A 26,502-nucleotide genomic window follows, 5' to 3' on the forward strand; every position below is an offset into this window, starting at 1 on the left:
TCACTTTAAAAGTTGGGGCCCGGGGCGCCTGGGTGGCGCAGTTGGTTAAGCGTCCGACTTCAGCCAGGTCACGATCTCGCGGCCCGTGAGTTTGAGCCCCGCGTCAGGCTCTGGGCTGATGGCTCGGAGCCTGGAGCCTGTTTCCGATTCTGTGTCTCCCTCTCTCTCTGCCCCTCCCCCGTTCATGCTCTGTCTCTCTCTGTCCCAAAAATAAATGTTGAAAAAAAAAAAAAAAAAAAAGTTGGGGCTCTCAGCAGATGACTGAGTGCTGTGCTAGGGGTAGTCTCACGAGCTACCTAACCCAGGCTGCTTATAAAGGTCATAGAAAGTTCTTCAAGGAAAGTATCAATCTGGCCAACCCCCTACCTGCTTCCAGGATTGCTAACTTCAACACAAGCTATAATTCTTCGACTATTGTAACTATAAATAGTAAGCTACTAACAATGGAGAAAAAGAAAACAATAATAAATAAAAATAGAAAAGCCCTTTATGTTCTTTTCCACAAGTTGGTTCTCAAAAGTTCCTTCTTTTTTGCTGAAAAATGATATAGTTAAGCTTGTCAGAAGAATGCAACACAGATAGATCTCTCCCTCAAGGGGAGTGTGTAACCAGTAGCTGACAAAGATTTCTGAATATAAGAAATAATCATATGGCAGATTAACTTTTGGCTCAATTTCTCTACTTCAATGTGTCCTTGCCTCAAAGTGGGATAACAAAGACCACCCACTTAAGCACAGAAAGACAAATCTTAGAACGTGTATAAACGACTATTCTCATGCTTTTCCATTCTTGTTTTTGTGATTCAAAATGTAATACATTTGTGTGGTAATAAATGTTTCTCTTTGATCACATTTAACCTGGACATTGTTAATTCATGGCACAGAGTCAAAGAAATGAGAATGGATCAAAAAGCCTCTAGGTAATAGTTTCTAAGATTCAGGAGAGGAGCACCTACGCAGTAGTTTCAGACCTGTATAGCCAACGGCCTGTTACATTAGGTTATCTCAAAAGCACATCAGATGCAAGGTGTTATAACCAAGCTCATTATGTTCCTCTTCGTCTTCCAAAGTTCTCCTAACTCACTGAATCAATAGGTCCATCCTCCCTCATTCACCCCATCCCAACCCATTAAGATGTGTTATCAAATTAACCCATTATTAAGATGTTAATTTTATCTACTTTATCACTCTGGAGATGGCCGCTGTCACCACCGTAACTGCTCACCTCACCAGTCTCCTAAGTATCCACACTATTTGCCATCAGCCCTCTAGAGTCTATTCTTCACATTAATGCAGGTTACCCGTTTTCCGCTGAAATTTGCAAACAGGATTTTGAAATAGTTTGCAAACACCAAAGAACAAATTGAAATATGTACACTACAAAGCATAATGAAATGAATATTCATACATCTACCACCCAAGGGAAAAAAAATATATATATATATATATGCACAAATGTAACTCCCCTGTGTAAAATCCACATCATTCATTCAGAGATGTTTTGATTCTTAGGTTGTAGCTGGTGCTTCTTACTTCAGAATCTTTGCTGTTACTGGTTAGAATATGCTCTGTCTCATTTCCTGCCCTTCTAACCTCTTATGCAACCCTTCTCAAAGTACCCAAGGCTTTCCTTCATAAGCATGTACACTTGAAATGGTGTACTTATGACTGATTGTTACAAGTCTAAAAGTTCCATGTTGGCACAGACTATATCTTTTTTGCTTATCACTTCAGCAGTTGTACTCACATAATACCCTGGCACCAGTAAATGTTTGTTAGATGATGAAAGGTGAATTGGCTGAACTATGGATGGAGAGCAGGGGAAGGAAAAATCCTTAGAATTTCCTGTGTCGTATAGTCACTACATATAAAAATGACTTCTCCCCATCAATGAATCCTACCTTTAATGAAGTCTAGCCCTTGAGGTTGTATGTCTCACATAAGGATTGCCTCACTTAATTGCTTCAGCTTTAGATTGCTTCATGAACTTCAACCAGTGGACCTCTCCATATTTTTCTACTCATTTAGCTACAGTCTATGTACAACTGCCCTTAGGCCTAGTATTTTAAAAGTTCATATATTTACTTTGACCTTGCTCAACTAAGAATGTGTACTAGGAACCAAAGATTAAGAGCTCAATAAATTATCCACTGCTACTATAACTCAAAAAATTTTAACCGAACACAGGTTTGCATTAAGTATATGTATATTAAGGATATATATATACACTCGAAATAGATATTCTATAGCTGTACATGTGAAGGTAAAATATTAAATTCACAAGTACCTTCCGCCAAGAATCAGCTATGAGCAAAGTTGCTTAACATGTATATTTAGATCTCAAATATCTTAAGAAACTGAAATATGAAGTGTTTAAAAAAAGTTTTTTTAATGTTTATTTATTTTTGAGTGGGGGAGGGCAGAGAAAGAGAGAGACACAGAATCCAAAGCAGGCTCCAGGCTCTGAGCTGTCAGCACAGAGCCTGACGTGGGGCTCAAACTTGTGAGATCATGCCCTGAGCTGAAGTCAGACACTCAACTGACTGAGCCACCCAGGCATCCCAAATATGAAGTGTTTATTCTCACAAATCACCTAGAAACAAATTTTTGCTCTGAAAAGTCAGGAAAAACTATTCTTTACGTATCATATGAAGTTACTTCTATCTTACAAGCTATTTTATATATATAGAGAGAGAGAGAGAGAAAGAGAAAGAGAGAGACTGTATTTATTAAGTCCACAATTTTGACTAGGATTTAAATTCAGGTTCTGCGGTCCCTGACAATGACTCCTGGAAAACTCTTCATTTGGTTTCCTCTTCTATGAGAGAGGAGCATTGCCTGGTTAACAGGATTATCGGAAGGTCAAACAAAATAACATATGAAGAAGCACCAGTCACAGTCTGTACTCAATAAAAGTTAAAAAAATTAACAGAACTTTATAGCATTGTAGCATATACAGGTTATAAAATCCTATAAAGGTAGTACGTTATAAATAAAGCAAAGCACAAACCCCAGAGTATATCTTTGTTTATATTAAAGCAAACGGTCATAAAATCTTAGACTAAACCCCTAGAATAAAACTACAGCAGCAATTAAAATAATCTGGTTTCAAAGAGAAGGACAGAACGTGAACAAAAGCAGCATGCTGTCTGGCTGGAAAATGTATCACTGACTCACACACTAACTACCTCAGTATTAATAATAATTTTTTAAGAACTTCTGAAAGTTTTGCTCACATTATTTTTGTTTTCCAAGATAAAGCACAGAGAACCCTTTCCTCTCCTTCCGCTTCTTCCCCTTTTGTAGCTTTGACCTCCTCTGCCCACAAGCACTAGGTGCCGTACACAGGGCCTGTCAGGTTAGTGCTCTGGGCTGTGCACTAGGCTCGTAATGATTTCAAGTGCCTGACCTAACTTGACAAGACTGCAGCCTTCCCTTCATTCTCCTCAGCAGAAGGTCTGTGCTAGAATTCATTCTGAACGCTGCTCCCTCTTGGATGGTGACTTGGTTAAGTGTATCTGGCCTCTTCCTCCTCATGCGTGAGTATATCTTTAATGTTTCCTTTCTGGTAAAATGAGAAAAAGATGTGAAGAAAACTCTTGGCAGTCACTTCTGTAGACCTCAACACAAGTATTTTGTCCATTTTTCAATATAATATATTTTCTTGACAATTTAGATACCAAGACTTAATTTAACATTTATAAATATTTAAGAAAAAAGGAGTCAATTTGGAAACTTTATCAACAAGTTATCAAAACAAGGTTTGTTTTTTGACAGTGAATGTACAATATTGTATGGTTTGCCATTACTTCCTCTCTAGAAAGAAAGGTAAATGAGAGATACAGTTTATAAGTAAGTCGTTATAAGCTTAGATTTTTCCAACACTTAAAGAGACATGAGTCAGAAAAAGTGCAATCGAACAAACCAACTGCAGAAGCCATTTTTGCAACAAGACCACATATTAGATGATATTAAGTAATTATTTGTTAGGTGTAATAATGTCATTAAAGTTGTGTTTTTGTTGTTTTTAAAAAAGATCTTATCTGTCAGAGATACAAACTAAAGTACTGTAAGTAAAATGATTCACATGGGATATCCTTTAAAATATTCCAGCTTATAGATGGGTAATAAATATAATAGACTGGAGTAGTCTAATACTGCTGTTAACATATATAATAAACAAAATAGTGGAATTTCATGTCTATAATAAGTGGCATCCGGTGTAATGCACCATACAGACAAAAAAAAAGGTATTTAGGTTACGCATTGCTAAGCACACCTATGACTTATGAGAGTGAATTTAGTATCAAAACGTATAGGGGTGTAAGGGTAATACACAGGTAAGAGAATGGAAGGAATACACTGGTATCACAGGATCTCCTATAACTCAGAGAAAGGTAGAAGGAGAGGTAAGACAGCTGGGTATTTGTCTACATTAGAATTAATGTATTATGAAAATAAAAGACAACTTCTGGATGAGAAACACTTTCTATCCAGACTTGAGGCCACCACATATTCTCCTCATCCTTTATTTCTGCGGTGTAAGCATATCACCAGAAACTCTTGATAGAATTAAATCCTCAACATTCAAAATGCTCATATCCAATGTAGTTCCAGTCCATAAAAATAAAACATTCTTTATGTTGAATGCATTTTTATGCATTCAAGAACAATAATCTAGACATTTTTCATGTAGGACTTAAGTAGGAGTAAAAAGCGAGTTAAACCATTCAGATAAAAATGCAACTAAAGCTTCATTAGCTGCTTTGATGACTCATGAACATTTATATTTATACTATTATGTGTGATGCTCCATCCACATAAAAAAGGCATTCTATTTCTTTATTTTTTTTATTTGACAAGCAGCAATATCATGTTTGTCATTTTAATGTAGATACAATTATTAGGTTATCTGTCATATTACAATATTTAAGTTTTTTATTTTATGTCCTTTAAGATACATTAAAAAAAAAAAAACACACATCAACTGCAAACGTGAAGGGGAGAAAAAGCATGGTACCCAACCAAATTTCCACATTTCAGCAATACTTCACTCATTCTTTTAATAAAGTTTTAAGAAATGTCATAATGACATGAGCTTGAAATATCTCTAGGCATTTTCTCTGACGCTCATGACGTGGCACTGGTGATGTTGTAAACAGCAGAAAAACAGGGGCTGCCAAATGACCAAATTATGGAGGCACAGGCCTGCTTTTTCCCACAGGAACACACCAAATGGTGATGGCAATGATCTTCTCACACCCACACTAGAGGAGAGCGACATCACGCTACGTAACTGTATTCATCTGCTGACGCTTGGCTGCGTTCGATGTACTGTTTGTCTATCAGAACTTCAATACACTTCTTAATCATGCTGATACTAGGATTAAACCTAGCTCTTGACTGGCTAATCACCTGTTGGAGAGAGACATTGATGTGTCAAACTACTGCTAATCAGTCAGTTATAAATCATTACTAACTAATCGGCTATGACGTGCTTCCAATGCATTGAGTGAGGTTCCATCAAATAGACCTAATCCATATGGGAAAAGTATGCTTAAAGTAATTATGAATTATATTAATTAAACTGAATAAAATCATCCTAAATTCATGGGTATGATACATCAAACAAGTGAATGCCATGAACAGTATTAAACTGTTTTAGCTCAGAGGGCATTACACAAGGAGAGAGGGAACAATTTAAATCAATTTTGATGACAAAAAATTTTTATGCAAAATAGGGGAAAAGCCTAATGTTTATGTTGTGAAGGAATTAAAATGCAAAACACAGATATAGCAAAATCTAATAATTTTCACACATAACAAAATTAAACTATACACTAATCTATCTAAATACACGTACACATGCTCCAACTTCCATTTCACCCTTGCCAAACTTTCAAGTCCTTGCTGAACTAACACTTTCTCCAGAAACCTTCCCCCCAAATCCCCTAAGTCAATGCTTCCGTGTACATTCTCACAGTACTGTATCTCTTTCTCAGTGCATGTTAATGGAATTTTATATTTTTTGCTTGCATACTACTTCAGTCATGTATTTCTTCCCTATTAGACGGTCAGGAACCATATCTTGTGTTGCTCTGCACCGCATCCCTAATGACGTGCATAACACTCTATCACATGGTAGACACTCCTATATTTATGGAATGAATGAATACTTGATACAGTCAATTTCCTTCAATAACTGGACAGGAGGCTCAATATACTGGTGAACTTAGCTCTCTAAATCTAAGCCAAGGGAAATCTGAACTTAATACTGAAATTGTAAGTGAGTACTGTTCTCATTAAGTAATGAGACATTTCTTTATGCTATTTGGGAATCATATTATTTCTGTATCATGTTTACAAAGAAACATTCCTAATCCATACATTGATAATACCCTTTGCCCCAAAAAGCCTTGAGGACTTCCCTGCCTTTTACCTCTTGAATAAGGGCATTATGCCGAAGTACTTTTCGTGCTTTCATGATACGAACTATAGCAGCTTGGAGATACATTTTCCGGTCCTCATCTACAGCACTTCTAGTCTGCTCCATTTCCTGTTTCACAGAGGGGAAAAAAGAGCAAATGAGACACTAGTCACTGAACCTTTCATAATTCATTCTATCAATGAGTTTAAGTAAATTTCCAATCAATACTGAGCATCAAATTATGTAGTTAACATGTGCCCATTACCACATAACCATTACCAAAGGAATATCTACAGTGAGTTATTTATAATTTCTTGGGTTAAAGTTGGAAGGTTATTAAAAAAATTAACACTACTGTAAAATGTATTTAATGTAAATAAGCAATAAAGGAGAATTTAAATGATTGTCAGATTTTCAATAATTTTCAAATTTCTGTCCTGTCGTGGAGTACAGACTATATACCACATATATGCTTTTAGATGCTTTAGTAACTGTGCATACTGGATCAGGCCTCAAGGAGAAGAGCTGTGAAAGATTCTATTCGGCTCAAGCAGAGAAGCAGGGAAGGATGGGCCACAAAGGGCCTATCTCCACACAGCTCAAGGAAACACAGTAGAGTGAGGCATAGAAGCAGGCAATGCCACAATAGGGCTCTCATAACAGCTTTTAAAAGACAAAATACAACCCACATATTATAAATTATTATTCAATAGCCTAGAGAAAAATGAGATCTCAAACATTTTTGTGTTGAAATTTAGTCATAATTAACTAACATCTGTCTCCCATGGGGGAATAAGTTCTTGGAGAGGGCCCGACATCCTATCTTTTAACTGGACATGGGGCAGGATGTAAAGTTAGAAACATTTTCAACTTCTCTTTGAAAGAAACGTGTTATAAAGCTTTTCTTTATTTTACAAATGAAAAATGTGAGAGATTATATCACTAGTCAAGGTAGGAATTTTTGTGAAGAATGCAAAGCAATGTTCCACATTTTGTCTAAAAGCAAATGTGACAATACTACAATACCCTTTTCCTTAAATACCCATTATATTACTATTTTTATAATCTAAGATACTGGCAGTGGGTTTGTTTGTTTGTAAGGTTAGTAAATGCAGAGACTAAACCAGAAAAAAAATGCATCACATTATTACTTTTGATGTGCAAAGTTTTGCATTCTCTCAGTTACACTTGTGAAGTCCAATGCTTAAATATTTCCAAGAGAAACAACATTAAAAAGCACTTACCTGTGGGGTGTCTTTCTGCATCGATGTAGTAATTTTAAATTTTGTTCTTTTACTGCTAAAGTTCATATTTAATGAAAATGAAGATTCTGCATCAATGTCTTCCTATAATTAAAAATAATTCATTCATATTTATCAAAATTAAAATCATTAAATAGGAGTTGCTGCAAATAATATGCCTTAAAATGAAATGGCCAAGCAAAGAAGACTCAACTCTCATCATTTTACATTACAAAGATTATTTAAGAGAAAAGTAACTGTCTTCTGTCAAAGAAAGCAAAAAACAATTCTTTTCTAGTTTTACACTTGAATTTTAATCTGTTTAACATTTAGAAATAAGCTATTTTATGGCCCAACTATTATGTATATTACCACTAGATAAAGGGTCAAAGCTCATTGGCTTAAACAGAATTTAACATTTTAATTTTTATGGCCTACTGTCACCCCATTTTGAAAAAGTGAGCAACCAATGGTCTTGTGCTGCAGTAACAAAATATCGATGATAAATAACTGGACTACAGAAGCAACTGGTTTCCCGTGGCACACGTGACTCTGGCGTGGTTCTGATGAAGTTTACCCTCCAATTCATGTTTTATTCACTCTGCCAGAAGCAAGTGGCCTTTTCTCAAGTGAAAGTTGTCAAACCAATTTTTATAATCACAACTTCTCTATCAGGCTTAAGAAAGCCACTCATGTCCTATAGTGAGTTTTCTCCATCAGCAGGATCAAAAAGCACTTGGCAAATGAACCATCTTCAATAATAACCTAAGAAGTTCTCCTAAGGAATGGCATTCATAATTAAAATTTAATGTGTGAATAAGCAATCTGTATTTATTTTGAACACTCCTGGGCAGCAAAAATAATACATTTTAGAAAACTATACAACTTCTTAAGCACTTAATTTAGCTAAAAATTTATACTTAAAATTTTAAGTTTTAAGTTTAAAAATTCATGCTTAAATTATAACTAATTGCATTAATTAAAATCTTAATATTAAGAATTTAATATTTTGTTAAGATTCTGAAGTCAGAAAAATTAATCATTTCTCAGTATTAAGAAAAGCTTTATTTGACTTTCAGAATACATGCTATTTAAAGCTGCTCAATCATAGGCTACAAAATATCATCGGATTAAATGAACTGATGAGAGAAACTGTAGGCTATTAAGTTCACCAAAACAAAAATGAAACACAATTTGTGAGAATTTTTTCTTATAGGCACAATTTGAAATAGGACACTTAACTCATATCTGCTTTTTAAACACGATTTAAGTGTCTAAAATATACTGTAATGACAACAAAAACTTGTTATCAGGAAAAAAAAAGCTATAAAGAAAAGAAGTAGAGTACTGGCTTGCTCTTCTTGTGACAGATATCACAAATATATGGTGGTTATTAGTTGAGTCCTGGAATGAGGGAACAGGAGAGTGAGAGCATTTGGGATGGTTACACAAACTAAATATGCACACAAATAAACATCAATAGATGGTCATTTCCTATTACAGAATCATGTAATTAAATATCAACTAAACACATGGAAAAAAAAACAAACAGAAAGATTTACAATATGCTACTGTTTTTAACCTCAACTAACCAGTATCTACTCAGTGGCAATTCTTACACAATTTTCAGGAAACTGTCACAGTTTGTCACAGGACAAATAAAATCAAACTGTAAAGGGCACACAGTCACCAACTTCTCTGTGACTGCACAAGCTCACAGCTGTAAGCAGTGATGCAGCTGGCTCTGCACTGAAGTGTGCTCCAAAGTACAAAGGACATCGCCAATTATAACCTTACTTGAAAAACTGCAAACATCTCATGAAAAAGCTGTAATGTTTATAATGCTTAAATTCCCCATACCTTTTCTGAATCATGGTTAATCATTTTCACATCAAGTAATGATTTGATTGTTTTTGTCAGTTCCTTTTCATTCATTTGAGTGCTGTCTTGAAGCTCTTTATAGCTGACAGTTTCACTGTTGTTAAAGGCAAGAAGAACTGCCATTTGGTATGTTGTAACCATGGCTACATATGGTTTGCCCAAATAGTTCATTTTAACTTCACCTACAATTAAAACAAAATTGTGACAATAAACTGATCATCAAAGAAACATTTCAAAATTACTTGAGTAATTGTTTATTTCAGCTACTTTCTCCTGAAAGAATGAGCCAAGGACTTATTAAATTGTTATAAAGCCATTCTTGCCAGCAATGTAATCATTTTGTTTGTTTGGGGGTGGAGGGAGGGCTGTTAGTTTTGAGTAGGCAGTATAAATCACAATTAAACTAAAATACCTCTACCAGTAGGTAACAATGTCTCTAAAAGTTAATAGGAAAGCTAAGACTTAAGCATGAAAAAAAGCAGTAAGAGGAGGTGAGGGAAGGAGGAGAAATGGACAAAAGGAGAGAATGACAGCCTGCTACCAGTAACTGCCTCAGGGGTGTCTATCTGGCAAGGTTCAACCACACAGGGAGGTCTACAAGCACACGGGAGATGCTTCTCCTGTGGCTCTAACCTGCAGTTTCTGCCAAAATTTAACAATGCTATTTTGTCTCATAAACAAACATTTTTCTTCTCAGTAACTTTCTAGGGGCAAACAAATGGGAGAAGAGACAAAAAGATACATTATTTTGATGAAATAGTTGATAGAATAAACAAGTTCTAGATACTACACTACTCTGGAAAGCTATAAAGGATACAGCGGGTTTAGGCTCACTGAAGTTCTGCAACACCCCAGGGAGGCAGTGCACTGAAAAGTTTATAATAAACTGTATGACAAACATGTATGCACTCTATAACATGTAAAGTTAACGCAGGTCAACCAACAATTTCCTTTAGGACATAAAGCATAAAGCTGTGGTTTAGTGGCTGTATTTCTCTCTGTCTCTTACACACCCTGAATTATTCGACTATTAATGGATTATGAACTAAACCATTACAAGATCTGGTTTTAAAGCTCTACATTATACTCAAGGAGGCTATATTTCACATGAACTTACCCCAGAGGCTACATTCTCCCTGTGAGTGGTAATTAGGATCTCTGATCAAGATGTTGTGCTTATTTATTCATTATGTAATTAAAAAATTTAAAGGATATCAAGTCAATTCTGCCACTGATTATCATGCAGATGCCTATTCCAATTTTTATTGTGCTTCAACCTATTTCAAAAATAACTGTTATTCAGATATTTAGAAACACCTAAAGAAAAATATGCCTTATCTCTGAATTTTCATGAAAGGAGGGCTTAACAGAGTTTAAGTAAAAAGTTAACATTAGGAGTGTCCTGCCAACAATCAGTACCAAAAATACTTTAAGGACTCTCACCTCAACATTTAAGTTTGGGAAATATGGTGAGAAGCAAGATATCACATAAACTGTACATAATTTGTATATGACTGTTTCAATCATATGTCAGAAACAAGTACGAAGTAATGCATCAAACATGCAGATGATGAAGTGGGACCTCAGGCAACACTTTATGGATGCTATAACACGCTGCCATGGGTTTGGACACAGAATGCATCTCCTGCCACACCAAGCAGTCTTTCATCACCACCAGAACCCAAGGAACATTAAGAGACAATGCAAGGAAAGGGTCAATGTAAATAAAGGGTCAATGTAGCATTTATTATTAAGTTCATTCTGCAACATTTAATAAGAGGAAAACTAGTTTTGTAATACTTTTTTTTTTTCCCCTGCTATTTTTTAGTTGTCAGCATTAGGGGCACATGGGCCTCTTGCCACCTTTTCAGTACCACTGAAAAGTACCACAGTACTCATTAGCTCACAGAAGAAAAAAAAAATGGGAAAAGCATAGAGGGAATATGTGGGGCAGGGTAGGAAATCCCAAATTTGGACGATTCATTTAATTACTGCCATAAACAGAAACAGAAGATACAAACGAGGTCATTTTACCTACAGAACAGGCTGGCAAACTTGATGAAACTTCAAACTAGAACAAAACATTCTGATATGCACATACTTTGAAAAAATAAGCCAACCATAACTCAAGAGGTATTTACAACTACAGGAAGTTAACGAGTGGGCAGAACTCTCTTAATAGTTTCATCCAAGTTACTTTCCCATTACCTGTCGGCTCCTTAGTCTCTAAGGGAAAGCTTTTCTTTACAGAAGAATGTCAGCTACTAAATGCTGAATGAGTGATAGAGTATCGCCAATTTGCAATCAGTAATGAAATAACTGATTCAAGCCATGATCATCCGTGGGTGCCAAAACCATTAGATAGAGCTGTTCCTGAAAAAGGGTATTCATATGGGACCTAGGTATCTCCCCTCAGATCACCTGTTAATTGAAAAGGGAAAAGAGTATCTTTACAATGAAGCTATCTGGTGGTCACCACCTTAACCAGGTGTCCAACATTAGTCTCTAATAGTGGGATAACCTGATATTATATGCCTTCTGGTGCATTATGAAGTATATAGAGCTGCCTAAGAAGTATTCTTGCCGACAATATAATTTGAATAGAATCAAACTTTTGAACCTAATTTCAGAAATACTAATTTACAGAAAGTATAGGGAATAGAAAACAAATCAAATACATCAAAATAATGTGACAAATCCAAAACACTGTCCGGTCTTTTCAAAAAAGTATATCAAGAGGGCTAAAGGGGGTTAAGGAAGAGGTGGTAGGGAAAGGAAGTAGGAAGACACAATAACCAAATGCAATCAGTGACCTCTGATTACATTAAAACAGGCATTAAGGTCTCTTTGGGGACAACCAAGGAAATCTAAATATGGACTGGACATTAGGTAATATTAAAATCCCTCACAATTTTAACTGTCAAAGTATTTGAAATCAATAATGAAAGAGAATTCAGTCAAGGATAGGATCATTACCTTTTAAGGTATGTGCAATATGGTGGGATTTTGATTTTGGCAAATTTGCCAGATTAGATTTTGGCAAATAATCAATACTTATATGACTTATAGTTCATTAATTGCTTATATAATCTAATTATATGTATTATTTATGTATTATCTACATAGCTATGTATTAACCAATGAAGTGTTACTTCCCTTGAATTTATTTCTCAACTTATCTCTCAGCAGCTGACTTGGGATTCCTATAAAATCTTGATGTGCCATAAATAAAATTTATTTATATCCAGTGTAAGTTTCTAGGTTCTGTATTTGTCATTTCTTCATCCAGTTGTTCTCTCAGAATAATTCTACCCAATGTCCTAGTCATAAATCCAATGAAATTTTTATCTTTCTCTCATTCAGTATCTCTGTCACACCTGATAGCATAGATTGCTTACTTCTTAAAATTCTTACCTCTGTTGGTAATATGCTCTCAACATTCTTCTTTGCCTATCTTGGCTAAGTCCTATTCATCCTTGAAAACCAAGTTTAGATGTTATTTACTCAGAAGGTTTCCTTCACCAGGAGCTATTTGCTACCACCAATCTATGGGAAACTAAAACCCTGGGCTCACCTATTACAACATTCAAAACATTTACCATAATTATTTACTTGTCTATCCTCCCATTAGATGTGAGCTTTTTGAGGGCTGAGGCTCTGTATTTTATCTGTACTTGGCATACAGAAGTACTTGGGACAAAGATGTTCTCTGGGTTATAAATGAATTTTTCAAAGTGAAAGATGAAGGAATAGGCTCAGAGAAGTTAAGCAATTTGCTCAAGGTTATAGACTTAATAGGCTAATAACCTGACATCTCCTGATTCTAAGTTTCTCCAAACATCACTTTATACCCCATCTCCAACCATTTGTAAAGACTCTTGGATTACAATACAAATAATACCTGGAATAATGTACAAATGGATTAGGAAAGAGTAATTTTGATTATATGCAAAGGTATGAGTAATAGGGGTTCTCAAGAAACAAAACTCTTAGTCTAGAATGAGAGCCAATGTTTTAAAGGAGCCCTGGAACCTTATGACAAATGTGGGAACCACAGAACAAGCATCTTAATGACAGATGGTGTTTGATGACTTTTGCTAATGAGTAAATGAATAAATGAGAAACAAAACCAAAATAAAATTTTACCCAATAGTTTCACTGATAGATCACAGGTATTTTCAGTGCTTTCAGTGATTCAAAACAAAAACGAATTTACAAGGTTAACAATATCTTTTCCAAGGAATAAACTATTTGACTCTAATGAAGACACATATACACAACATTGAAACAAGACAAAAACAAACAAATGAGTTCCAAAAATCTGGTTATCATGGACCAGCTTTGGAATTCTGTATGTTCAAAAACAGAAAAGGAATGTTGTTCTCTTTCCTATCTAGGTGTCATCAGTAACAGTTTTCAGGTCAAATTCCAAGAGCAAAAACTATGTCGTTTTTTTTCTTTATTTCTATGACAATTAAGTTGCTGAACACCAAAAAAGTGAGCCCCTCATTAAAATACTTTAGGAGGTTGATTACTGCTGAGGTAATGAGAAAAACAAAGAGAGTTTAAACTCCCCAAGACAGATATTCATGGATATCAAAAATAAATTAAATTCAAGTACATTAAGATATATTAGTTCTTTTAGTTATCTAAAACACTGGTTGAGCATGTTTTTTCTTAAAACCCATTATATTTACTAAATGAGAATAGAAAAAATTCATAACAGATGTAAAATTAAAGGTCAAGTACAAATTGACCACTTATTAAATATCATTTCTGGGGCGCCTGGGTGGCTCAGTCAGTCAAGCATCTGACTTCGGCTCAGGTCATGATCTCGTGGTTTGTGAGTTTTGAGTCCTGCTTCGGGCTCTGTGCTGACAGCTTGGAGCCTGGAGCCTGCTTCGGATTCTGTGTCTCCCTCTCTCTCTGCCCCTCCCCTACTCACGCTCAGCCTCTCTCAAAAATAACTAACGTTAAAAAAATTTTTTTTAATCATTTATTTCACAAACTGCTGAAAAAATGTAAATGTCCAACTTGTTCAATAAAGTTAAACTTGTGTAAGTATGTTTTATCGTGTACTGATTATGTACTAATATGTATTACTAACAATGAGACATCATATTCCAAATATAAATTAGTCAAATAAATGGTAAGAGAAATTTTTCTTAAGTGAGTGAATAGAATTTCCTCATAAAGGTTATGGCACCTGATTGATCAAATTTTCTTATACCATTTCTAAGAGATACACCCTTAACAGAGATACCTTTTCCTTCTTATAGAAAGAGAAAGTTGACTCAATGAACTTTTCAAAGCAGAGCTTTAGCAAAAGTAGAGAAATTTTTGAGTGTTTGCTTTGGCTAACATCTTCAGGCAACTCAGAGCAACTGCACACAGTCTACAGTCATTCAGTTATGAATCCTACTGTCAAATAAGTGGACCCCACTGTTCCAGAAAGAAGCAAAGGACCAGATTCTGACTTAACTTTTCTAAAACTGAAAACTACTGGAAATTAGTTGGGACACTCTGGAAAAAGTATTTACTATTGCAGTTCACTATAGCACCAAAAAGAAAAATCCAATGCTTGGATCTCCTTATGATCCTATAATGTTTAATGAAATTTCTGAGGACATTTGACATATTTAGAGAAAATAGGTTTTTTTTAAGAGTATCTGACCTGTCAAGTCTTGGTTTCTAAATAAAATTTCTACTGTCTATATAAAGTGGTTTGTTACAGAAATGTAAGAAACCATTATAAAATTCAGACATTTTCTTACCAAGCAGTAATAAAAACAGCATAATTTTATACTTATACTATTAAAAAGTGCTGCACTTGAACTTCATTATTAGTTGCTTTAATGATAACCAGCAAGGCAAATAGAGGAAAAGAGGTTAAAAACTATCATTAGAAAAAAATAAAACAAAAAAAACACAAAACTATCATTAAGCTGTAAGAAATCTCTTCCATTAAATTATTAACATAATTATATCAGGTAAATTTCACTACACTAGATATAATTAAATGCATTTTACCTGTACAGAGATAATGTAACCATGTAAGTTTCCTTCCACTAAAATGCTGGCTGTAAAATAATTCAAACTGTAGAAAAAGAAAAAAATCAAGTTAATTTCAGCTACTATAACATAACTACCTAGCTATTACTACATTGGAAAAGTAAAAAAAATGTTCATGTTAGAAAAGACATTATAACCCATCTGGTATACTTACTCATTGTATAGATTAGAAAACATATCCATGGCAAGTCCCTGACCAAGATCTTACAATTATTAGTCCAGCTCTTTTCACTTACAACTTTGTCCAGGATTCTCTCCACTAAACCACAGCCCTGTACAGTTGACTATTTGTATAAATTCAGAAATGACATAGTCAATGATTCATTTTGAGTTTGTAATGATAGCCATTTGGACTTTACAAATACAAACTACAGACCAAAAACATCATCATATATTTCCAATATGAAAATGGAAATCATACTTTCATTTCTAATCTCCTATTTGCCAACATATATACCCTTGCTAAAGTGACAGGTTGATTAATATTTCTGTGGTTACCTATAAGGTGACATCTACAATTTAACTTTACATCCAGTCAAACACGAATACAAACAAAGTTTCAAGGTACTCATCTTTGTATCTTCTTTTGTTGATATTATTATAAAAAAAATTAACATTCTATTATTGTAGCTTTGAAAATTAAAAAACATCTTCCTTGAACTGAATGTATAATTGTAGGACATCAATCCAAAAAGTACCTTTTAAAGAGCCAGTACATAATTTATAGTGAGAAAACAATGCTGAAATGTAAAAAAAACAAACCTCAATTTCATTATAACACTAAAAAATAAACGCATCATGTCACAATTCAGAATTATGGACATACTTTCAGCCATGATGTGCCACAGGTAATAGTTACACCTAAAGCTTTTATCTGTATATCAAACTTAACCTTTTTTATTCCCAAAACAAAGTTTCAATAAAGCAATCACCAATGTTTGACCTGCCAGCTGCATACTTTCACTCTTTACAGCAGAAGTTTATAGCTGTCAGCCAAGAGAATTAGTGAATTCTTTTCAGCAGTTTATTCCAAGTTTGCCTGGTCCTGGGAAGCTAAAACTTGTTCAGCACGCTTTCCCTCCAATAGCATGATAAATAGGAAATGCCTGGCACCTAAAATACTTAAGATTTTCTGCTTGGTTCTAATCTAGACAAAGAGAAAAGTCAAAATAATGTCATCAAAGAATCCTAGAAGCGGGCTTCGACTAATCATCTCCAGGGGTGTCAATAAATTCAATTACTACTACATAACTCATAATTTTATGATGAATAATTTACAATGAATTTGTGGACAAAAGCAAAATAAAACATTTTGAAATCAAGAAAATCAAACTTTATAATGCTCTTTATAAATTATTTAAGTGCAAAACTAGCTCCAGGATGTATATTCCAAGCTCTGAAGGCACATGCCTTGCCTCTTTATACTCCTATCAGTCAAGTTTTATTGATAATGATATAGATACATCAACAGAAAACATTCTTTTACCTTAAATTTAAAATCTGATTATAAAGATTTTCATTTCTGTAAATCATCAAGAAAAGTCTCAGTTCCAAATGGAAATATTATAATATTCATCTGGTATTCAAAGATAAAAGCTAAAAACTTTGCTTCATTGTATCATTAAACAATTATGTTACCAAAGTTTAGTAGTAAAAAATATGTCTTGCCTCAACTTCTAATTTTAAAATAAGTAACAGGCTAGGACAGCATCTTTTAAATGCCGTTTGAGGGTATTAATTAGAACTCAAGAGGCCTTAAAAATGAGTAATTCCTATTCACTTCTAATAGAGAGCTGAATTAATACAGATTATATTTCTTCAGTATTATTCAGATTTCTGGACCACGTACAAAGGAAATATAACAAGATTAATGGTCTAATATGCAAAAATAAATTATTTTTTATTGTTTTAGTTTTTTAACGTTTATTTATTTTTGAGACAGAGAGAGACAGAGCATGAACAGGGGAGGGTCAGAGAGAGAGGGAGACACAGAATCTGAAACAGACTCCAGGCTCTGAGTAGTCAGCACAGAGCCCGACACGGGGCTTGAACTCACGGATCGCGAGATCATGACCTGAGCCGAAGTCGGACGCTTAACCGACTGAGCCACCCAGGTGCCCCCAAAATAAATTATTTTTAATTAAAGTTTAATTTCTATAGTTTTAAGATTCACATGTGTAAAATGAAAGTAAATTTTTTGTAAAATAACTACATATTTTAAGATGTAAAATACAGAAAAGATCACTAAGGCAAGATGAATTATTTACATGTAAAAATGTACACTGTTAAGTACACAGATGGATTTTCATTCCTATGTAACTGAACCCTTGGATTTACTAGGAAAAAAATAGGAGGACAAACTCCCTCTACTGGTAATTAGCGAAAATCCAAATGGAGAGGACAATATTCATGGAATCATAAATAGTCAGAAAAAAAAACCCCGCTGTTTATAAGTGAGGAAAGTGAAACCTGATAAAAGTTATACATTAATAAAGGCTGAAGGGTTGAAAAACCTGATGTTGGAAAATGATTATTTCAAGAGGAGAGAAAAAAAACAACATAAAATTAAAAGGAAACTATTTGTGGCAGCACCTGTTCTCTGCCTTAATTGTGATTCAAAAACTTGGGCCCTTAAGAAGTAAGTTTTAATACTGTCAAAGATGAGAGGTTAATTTTCTTCCACTTGCCAGATCACAAATACATCAAAATGCCTTACCTGGCTACCCAACCCCTACTCCTAGCTTGCATCTATCCTTTTTGAAAAATCTGTACTAACCTGGGCTCATACTATGCCCACCCAAATGAATGCTTTTCTTCATGTAGTTTCTAAGATGGTCGTGCCACCATGCCTTTCTAAGGAAGATGCAAGAAGTCCCTAAGTTCAACTCCTATTTTGAAAGCCTACCTTATGCCTAGTATCTTGAAATCTACCTGGTTGGTTACACTCCTCTAACTCTGCTATTACCATTACTACTATAACTGTTACTTCTTCTATATTAGCTACCATTTATTGAGTACTTATTATACACCAGGCTAAGTGCTTTACATGATCTCATTTTATCTTTGTATCAGCACTCTGAGGTAGTCCTCTTATCAGTTAAAATATTAGAAAGTTATGTGCCCAAAGTCACAGAGCATACATAGTAAATAGCAGGATAGGAATATAAAATAAAAAACTATGATTCCAAAGCCTGTACTGTTATTTTATTTATAGTGCTTATTTTGAAAGAAACAAAAACATACTTACTTTAAAACATGACTCAAAATATCCATTACATATATCTCTAGGGAATAGTGTAATGAAATACCATTTTCATTTTTAACTTCATAACGTATGCATAACCCACTGGTTCATGAACAACCTCAAGTTAGTGTCCAAATAAGGGACTATAAACAATAATGAAGATTTCTCTAGAAAAAAATGCTACCCAAACTTCTAATCAGTCAAGAAATAAGAAACCTCTTTTGGTGAGTTAGTAAATCAAAAAGGGTTAGTTGCAAGAGAAATGAAAACATGTCCACTAAAAAACTTGTACACGAATGTTCACAGCAGCATTATGCATATATTAAAAAGGCGGAAACCACCCAAATGTCCATCAACTGATGAATGGACACATATGTGGTACATCCATACAAGAGAATATTATTTGGCAATAAAAAGGAATTAACTACTGATACATGTTATAACATGGGATGAACCTTGACATTATGCTGAGTGAATGAAATCAGTCACAAATGATATGACTCTGTATGAGATGTCCAGAATAGGCAAATCTATAGAGAAAGAAAGTAGACTGCTTTGGGATGAGTGGAGTGGTGAAGGGAGTTAAGGAAAAATGAGGAATGACTACAAATGGGTAGGGGGTTTTGGAGGGGCGATTTTGGGGTAATAAAAATGTTTTAAAATGGATTGTGTGATGGTTGCACAACTGTGAATATACTAAAAACCACTGAAATTGTACATGTTAAATGGGTGAATTGTATAGTGCTATGGTTTGAACATCTGTGTCCCTCCCAAATTCCTATGCTAAAATCCTAATGCCCAATGTGATGGTATTAGGAGATGAGGCCTCTGGGAGGTGCTTGGATCATAAATATGGAACCCTCAGGAACAGGATTAGTGCTAATAGAAGAGAGACCTCACAGAGCTCCTTAGCGCCTTCTACCATGTGAGGACACAAGAAGTCTGTGGCCTGAACATGGCCCTCACCCAATCACGCCAGCACCCTGTTCTTAGGTTTCCAGCGTCCAGAACTGTGAGAAATAAATTTCTGTTGTTTATAAGCCACCCAGGCTGTGGTCTTTTGTTAGTTAGAGCAGCCTGAACAGGCTAAGACATATGTTATACGAATTATAGCTCAATAAAGCTGTAAAGATACAGTCTCTACAGTCTTTTTAAAAGCTTTTTGGTAAGCATTGTAAGGTTTATTTACAGTTGCACTTAAAGCATTTTTTCTAGGTTATTTCACATTCCATATATTTACCTAAATCACAGTCCAGAAATAAAAATAACTATCACAGGGGATAAATGTGGAGGCTCAAAAATGGCTCCAAAACTGAATGGCTCCAAAACTTAAAATTAGAAAATGATCATTTTAAGTATTGTGTTCTAAGCTGTCTAAGCTGTCTAATATCAAAATTTCTGTAACTTAAAACTGCTTAAGAGCAGATAACAGATTTAATAAAAATGAGACACACTTGACAAAGAACTGGATGACACACTTATTAGCATTTTAGTTTTTTTTTTTAGTTTATTTACCTTGAGAGAGCAAGAGAGAGACAGAGAGACAGAGAAAATGAGAAGAGGAGGGGCAGAAAGAGAGGGAGAGAGAGAATTCCAATCAGGCTCTGTGCTGTTAGTGCAGAGCCTGACATGGGGCTCAGTCTCACTAACCTTGAGATCATAACCTAAGCCAAAATTAAGAGTCTGACTTGGCCACCCTGGCAACCCCTTAGCATTTAGCCAACTTAGTATTTAACTGACTGAGCAACCAAGGCACTGCCTTGGCATTTTAGTTTTAATATTAGGAACCACAATAATTTACATTTTTCCTACAAGGCAGACTAACTATAATTTGTGAATATACTTTTATATCACATGGGCCCTCAAGGCTTTGTAAAAATATTTAAATATAACGTGAAGACAATTATTAAAATTTCTTTGGTCTTCTAATATGTTTTCTGCAAACTTACCATCTGTACACTTTTTTCCAATTCCTGGGGAATTGCAAATGTAGATGAAGGAGCCTGAGTAAGAGGCCATGCACCAGCCTACAAGGAAAAAAGTTAAACAAATAAATATCTAACTTAAAAGTAAATATTTTTAAAATGATTTAAGCAACTAAAGCCCCCCTTTTTTTTTATCTCCCTTAAAATGTTGATAAAGCCCATCAACATTTCTATCATGACATATTTCATTCCAAATCAATATAACATGTAACTTTAGAAGATAGCATCCACTGACTGAAAGAAATGTAATCAGGCATCCATTATTAATCCTTTGTATCAGAGTTTTTGAAATGGTTAGTCATACCTGTAGAACATATATTTGAAAACTAATTCCCAAATCTATTACTGTGTCTTGATTTTTGATAAAATTGTTGAACTTATTGTTGAGATCAGCACTGACACTCATATCTGTATACATCCGATGAAGCTTGCTGGTAAACTCATAACCACAGGCTTGCTGTAAAAGAAACAGTTTTTAAAAATAAAAATAAAAAACCACATTGATTATTAAAAGAATGTGATAGGTCTACAGTCAAACATCCTGCTTGTATATTTACACCAGAGACCTATATTATTCATAATCTAAAGCAGCTATTCAAAACAAAACCTTTCAAAAAAATTTTTCTGTTTAAATGCAGAATAAATGAGAACACATATTTATGAAACAATAAATTTCCCTTTAAAACACTTTTCTATAAATTCATATATCCTATTTCAACACTACAAAATGTCCACTATATGTAAGACACCTTTTAAGGTTTATATATAGTATCAAACACACATGAAAGATGACTGGGAATATTTGAGCCAGTAGTCAATTTAAAAACGAGGGTATTTAGACATATTTTTAATGCCATCTATTGAAATCTACCTCTTTGAAATTATTTAAAACTCTGTCATCACCAGGTCAGAAAATTTGGATCTCTAGTCTTGGGATACAAAACGCTTTGTGTTAACATCATTTTTAAAATTTAAAAAGTTATTGATATATTTAAAAAGGACCACATATTATATTCTGTGTCTACTATATAGGAAAATGATCAACTACTGAATAACGCAGGATAAGAACCAGCTACTACTTATCTCATCAGTCCATAAGCTAAAATGATGTAGAAATATTTACAAAGGAAAAATGAAATTCAACTGTACTCCAAAACTTGTACTTAAAAGAATAATTTCGGTGTATTCATTTATAAGTAATACAAGTCTTTTGTAAAATTAACACTGTTTATATCTTGTGGATAATTTTATATCAATATATAGACAGGGATTTTGTCCTTTCAATGCATAATTTGCATATCCCACCACACAAATATACATCCTACATTTTAACCAATTACCTATTGATGAAAGATTTCGTTACTACATATAATGCTGCAAATAAATATATTTATGTGCTAGTGGAATAATTTTTAGGACATTATTAGATCACAGGCTTAAATTACCTTTAATTTATTGATCATGGCTTCTTCAGAATCCATAGACATAGATAACCCGTGAATTAAACGCTTCGCCAGCATTCTTGCGTAGAACTACATTAAAAAATTTTTTTAAAGATTACTTCCTTTCTGATGATTTAAAGTTCAAAACTAAATCAAAGCAGACTGAAACACAAATATAACTTCCTTATTTATAACTTACCTTTTGAAAAACATCTTTATCATCGATATACTTGAAAACAGTGATGAAGCTCGTGAGTTTGTCTTCTACTTCATTCTCAGTCATCCCCTTCGCTGACTTCTTTAGTAAGTTGTCACAGTACTTGGCAAGCTGAAGTAGAAATTGACAGTAAGTTTTAGAAAGGGCCCTTCTGTACATATCATGCCTCAAAGGAGGCAAGGTGGCAAAAATACAAAATAAGATCAATGGACAGGGTCTCTGGCATCCTAAAGCTTTTATTTTAAAAACATGAACATGACCTTAAAATATAGGTCTTAAGGTAAAAACCAAAACAACAACAAAAACAAAAACACGTAGAAACAACCCAAAAATCTAATCAACATGTAGTGACCAATAAAGCATTGATACAAATAATTAAGTTTCAAAAGAACACCTAGATGAGTTTTGAGAGGCTCTGTAATTTATTATGTTAAATAAGTACTTTTCTTTTAGGCTATCAAAAACTTACCATCAATTTTTTTTAGAGTTCAGGTAAAAAAATTCCCTAATGCAAATTATTTCAAAGCAAACGTATTTTAAACCCCAAACGTAAAATGGAATATTTTCTCCTTCAGTTATTCCTTAAAAACAAAAAAGGCTTCAGCATATGGCCAATTGCATTCCTTAAATAAATGCCAAATTATACACAATGTATATAATCACTTTTATTTTTAATAATTTAATTTCATCTATTTTTCTGAAAGAGACTACAAAAGCAAATTAATTTGATGTTCTCCTCAGTTTTCTTTTTCTAATACTGATTTTCCGTAAGATTATTTTTAAGCAATCATCAAACTTACCAGTTCAGGTGCTTTGCAAATAGACTTGGGTTCTCTGTAATTTACAACTGATGTAAGGGCCTACATAAGAAAACAGACCAATAATTAGTCCCCAGGAATAGGGGAAAAGTGCAGATGGTTCAACAGAGAATGTTATTATCTGTAAATCCAAAAATTAGTGCCTCACACAAAACACGGCATTCTGATGGTAGTGTTCTTGTTTTCATATTTAACACAGGGTAAATTTCTCTAACTCTATTCCTCATGGTAACTACATAAAAATTATATATATTGTTCCTACTGAAAATATTCTCTATAACTCATTATTGCTATTTGAACACAGATAAAATAAGACCACATTTTAAAAAATCTTACAATAGCTATGTAAGCAAATTTTCCTTTAAGGTATACTAAAATCCAAAAGTTTCTAAAACGTATTTATTTTTCTTTCAAATATCATTGTTATTTCAAATATTTCAAATATAGTAGCCTAAGTATTATATTTAAAGGAAAAATCACTACTAAAGAATATTAAAATTACACATGCATTTTTGAAGATACTAGTTTATTAAAAATTTCCCCTATATTGCATACTCATGGGAAATTCAATTCCCATATAATTCAAACATTTGATTTAACCACTCAGTTATTAATCTAAAAGTTTTATTTTGGGGCGCCTGGGTGGCTCTGTCGGTTGAGCGTCTGACATTGGCTCAGGTCATGATCTTGCAGTCCATGAGTTCAAGCCCCGCAATGGGCTTGTTGCTGTCACCTGTCAGTGCAAAACCCTCTTTGGATCCTCTGTTCCCTCCTCTCTCTGCCCCTCCCCTGTTTGTTCTTTTTCTCTCAAAAAATAAATAAAAAACATTAAAAAAGAAAAAGAAAAAGAAAAAAAGAAAAGTTATATTTCAATTTTGACTTTGTCTAGATTAGAAGTCATACACATAATCAGTTAGAAGCTCAAATTCTGAAACTGTCTAAAGAATAGTGATTAAATAGAATTATATATACAGATTAAAAAGTTACCTTATCCAATGCACTCATAAAGTGCTGATCACCATTTAAAACAGTGTTGATTAGTTGAACAAATTTACCATGTACTTCCAAAACTGACTCCACAAATAGTGTTGGCATCTACAAATATGAAATACAAAGTACAAAATCACATTTTAAGAAGGATAAAATTAGGCTCACTAAAAGAATTGCTTCATTACGTGTAAAGTTTTTCCCAAGCAAATTAATGTTATATACACATTATATATCTAGTATCTAGATATCTAGATAACTAGATATCTAGATACATATCTACATATAGACCCTCAAAAATGTTTTTAACTAAGATGGCTTTAAAAATCTAAACCTTTGGGGGCGCCTGGGTGGTGCAGTCGGTTAAGCGTCCGACTTCAGCCAGGTCACGATCTCGCGGTCCGTGAGTTCGAGCCCCGCGTCGGGCTCTGGGCTGATGGCTCGGAGCCTGGAGCCTGCTTCCGATTCTGTGTCTCCCTCTCTCTCTGCCCCTCCCCCGTTCATGCTCTGTCTCTCTCTGTCCCAAAAATAAATAAACGTTGAAAAAAAAAAATTAAAAATCTAAACCTTTGGTATGGAAATTAGCTTGTCATTCAACATCATTGAAATGCAGGACTCTAGTTCTTCTGCCAGAAAAACCGACTAAAAACACTTCTGTGTTGGAATACCGTATCTTAAGGGTAACAAGATACAGCCTCTCAACTACCAGGCCTATCACTTTCATAGAGGATTATATAAACAAAAACTGCCTTCAAAGCTACTGAAGGCTGAGAGGGAAAGGAGAGTTAAAAAGCCAGAATCTGTGAAAACAGAGACCCCTGGAACTAAGCAGTACAATTCCCTACATCTCAGAGGGAAGAAGTATCTAGCAGTGCAAAAGTGAGTTTTTGATCTTAATGGAGGGAACTATGTCAGCTAAAATTATTTGGGTCTACTACAAATGTATTCTCTTACACTTCCACCCCCTTGTCCTTGACACCAATCTCTGCCTCTTTGCCTAGTACCATTTAACACCCAGAATCTAAAAAATATAGATTAATAAACCTAAGCTTTACAAAAATGGAAAACTTATTAGTGTGGCAAAACCATTACTGTGGCAGGATATAAAAATCACTGGAGTGATGAGCATTTAATAAATGCTCCTAAACAATGATATCCATATAGAGATTACTGCAAATGAAGAGCCAAAAGCTCTACTTCAGGAAGAGAAAGAAGTAACATTTCATGTCATGTCTATCTTATTTGTCAAGCCATCACTAGTGATAACAAAGGCGGTGATCCAAAAAGATTTGATGATACGAACACATATTGAGAAGAAAGACACCTTGTTGTAAACAGTCATTTGACTGACAAGGAACTCTTCAGAAAGATGGGTGTTAGGAACATGAGGATACTGCTGGATATTCTGGGTAGTAAGCATATATTTAGGGAAGATTGCTTTAATTTAAATTTGCTTCCTGGACTACCAAATTCAGAGCATTTATAAAGAAAGCAAATTGTAATTTGCCTATACTGCCTTTGATAGATACCATTACTACTATAACTATTAATGCCAGTTACATAGAAACACAATCATTTACAAACAGCAAACATATTTTTCTGTGAGAAGTTAATTAACAATTGCTAAATGAACACATCAGTATAACTAAGAAGCCTATCTCATTCAATGACTTTCTAATAATATGGTAATTCCAAAATAAGGACAACAAACTATAGGTTTAAAACATATTTTAATAAATATGTTTCATTTGTTATCATGGTAGGACTCTTCTGCCATTGTTTAAAATAGTGAAGTCAAAAGAAAAACTCCATGATATTCTGATTAAGAGAAAAACATCCCAGCTCCTTATATAACTCACATTTTCCTGAGTAAGATTACTGGTTGCTCTAAGGCCCTCATCATGGATATGATTTTGCAGCTCCTGAATCATATGAGGTAAACCAGTGGACACAGCACGAAGTAAGACATACATATTTGCCATGTCTGAAGAGAAAAAGAAAATTTGATCATTAAATTTCCAAAGAGTTCAAATAATATTTTAATGCAATAGGTAATATATGGTTCAAAATGCAGAGTTACAAGAGAATGCAGAGAAAGTCCCCCACACCCATCTCCAACCATCCAGTCCTCCTTTCCCACAGGAAAGGAATACTGTAGTTAATACCTTTTCAAAGATGTTTCGTGCACA

At 34.3% G+C, this 26,502-nt stretch overlaps 1 protein-coding gene across 7 annotated transcripts in view; it reads right to left on the reverse strand.

Moving 5' to 3' along the window:
• Nucleotides 1-4,512: 4,512 nt before the first annotated feature.
• CUL2 (cullin 2) overlaps nt 4,513-26,502 on the reverse strand; it is a 156,937-nt gene continuing 134,947 nt past the window's right edge. For 6 of the 7 annotated variants that reach the window (XM_047866153.1, XM_047866154.1, XM_047866150.1 and 3 more), the window contains 12 exons: nt 26,173-26,297; nt 24,314-24,421; nt 23,309-23,368; nt 22,491-22,619; nt 22,295-22,381; nt 21,154-21,306; nt 20,814-20,891; nt 15,579-15,645; nt 9,528-9,730; nt 7,671-7,772; nt 6,439-6,555; nt 4,513-5,414 (listed from right to left, as the gene is read on the reverse strand). In XM_047866153.1, the coding sequence (XP_047722109.1) occupies nt 5,283-5,414; nt 6,439-6,555; nt 7,671-7,772; nt 9,528-9,730; nt 15,579-15,645; nt 20,814-20,891; nt 21,154-21,306; nt 22,295-22,381; nt 22,491-22,619; nt 23,309-23,368; nt 24,314-24,421; nt 26,173-26,297 (1,361 nt within the window). In that variant the 3' untranslated portion in view covers nt 4,513-5,282. Of the gene's footprint in view, nt 5,415-6,438; nt 6,556-7,640; nt 7,773-9,527; nt 9,731-15,578; nt 15,646-20,813; nt 20,892-21,153; nt 21,307-22,294; nt 22,382-22,490; nt 22,620-23,308; nt 23,369-24,313; nt 24,422-26,172; nt 26,298-26,502 lie in introns of those variants that run through there. The other variant, XM_047866157.1, reaches the window with a different exon arrangement.

This window comes from Prionailurus viverrinus, chromosome B4, assembly GCF_022837055.1.
Source record: "Prionailurus viverrinus isolate Anna chromosome B4, UM_Priviv_1.0, whole genome shotgun sequence".
NCBI classification, from domain to species: domain Eukaryota; kingdom Metazoa; phylum Chordata; class Mammalia; order Carnivora; family Felidae; genus Prionailurus; species Prionailurus viverrinus.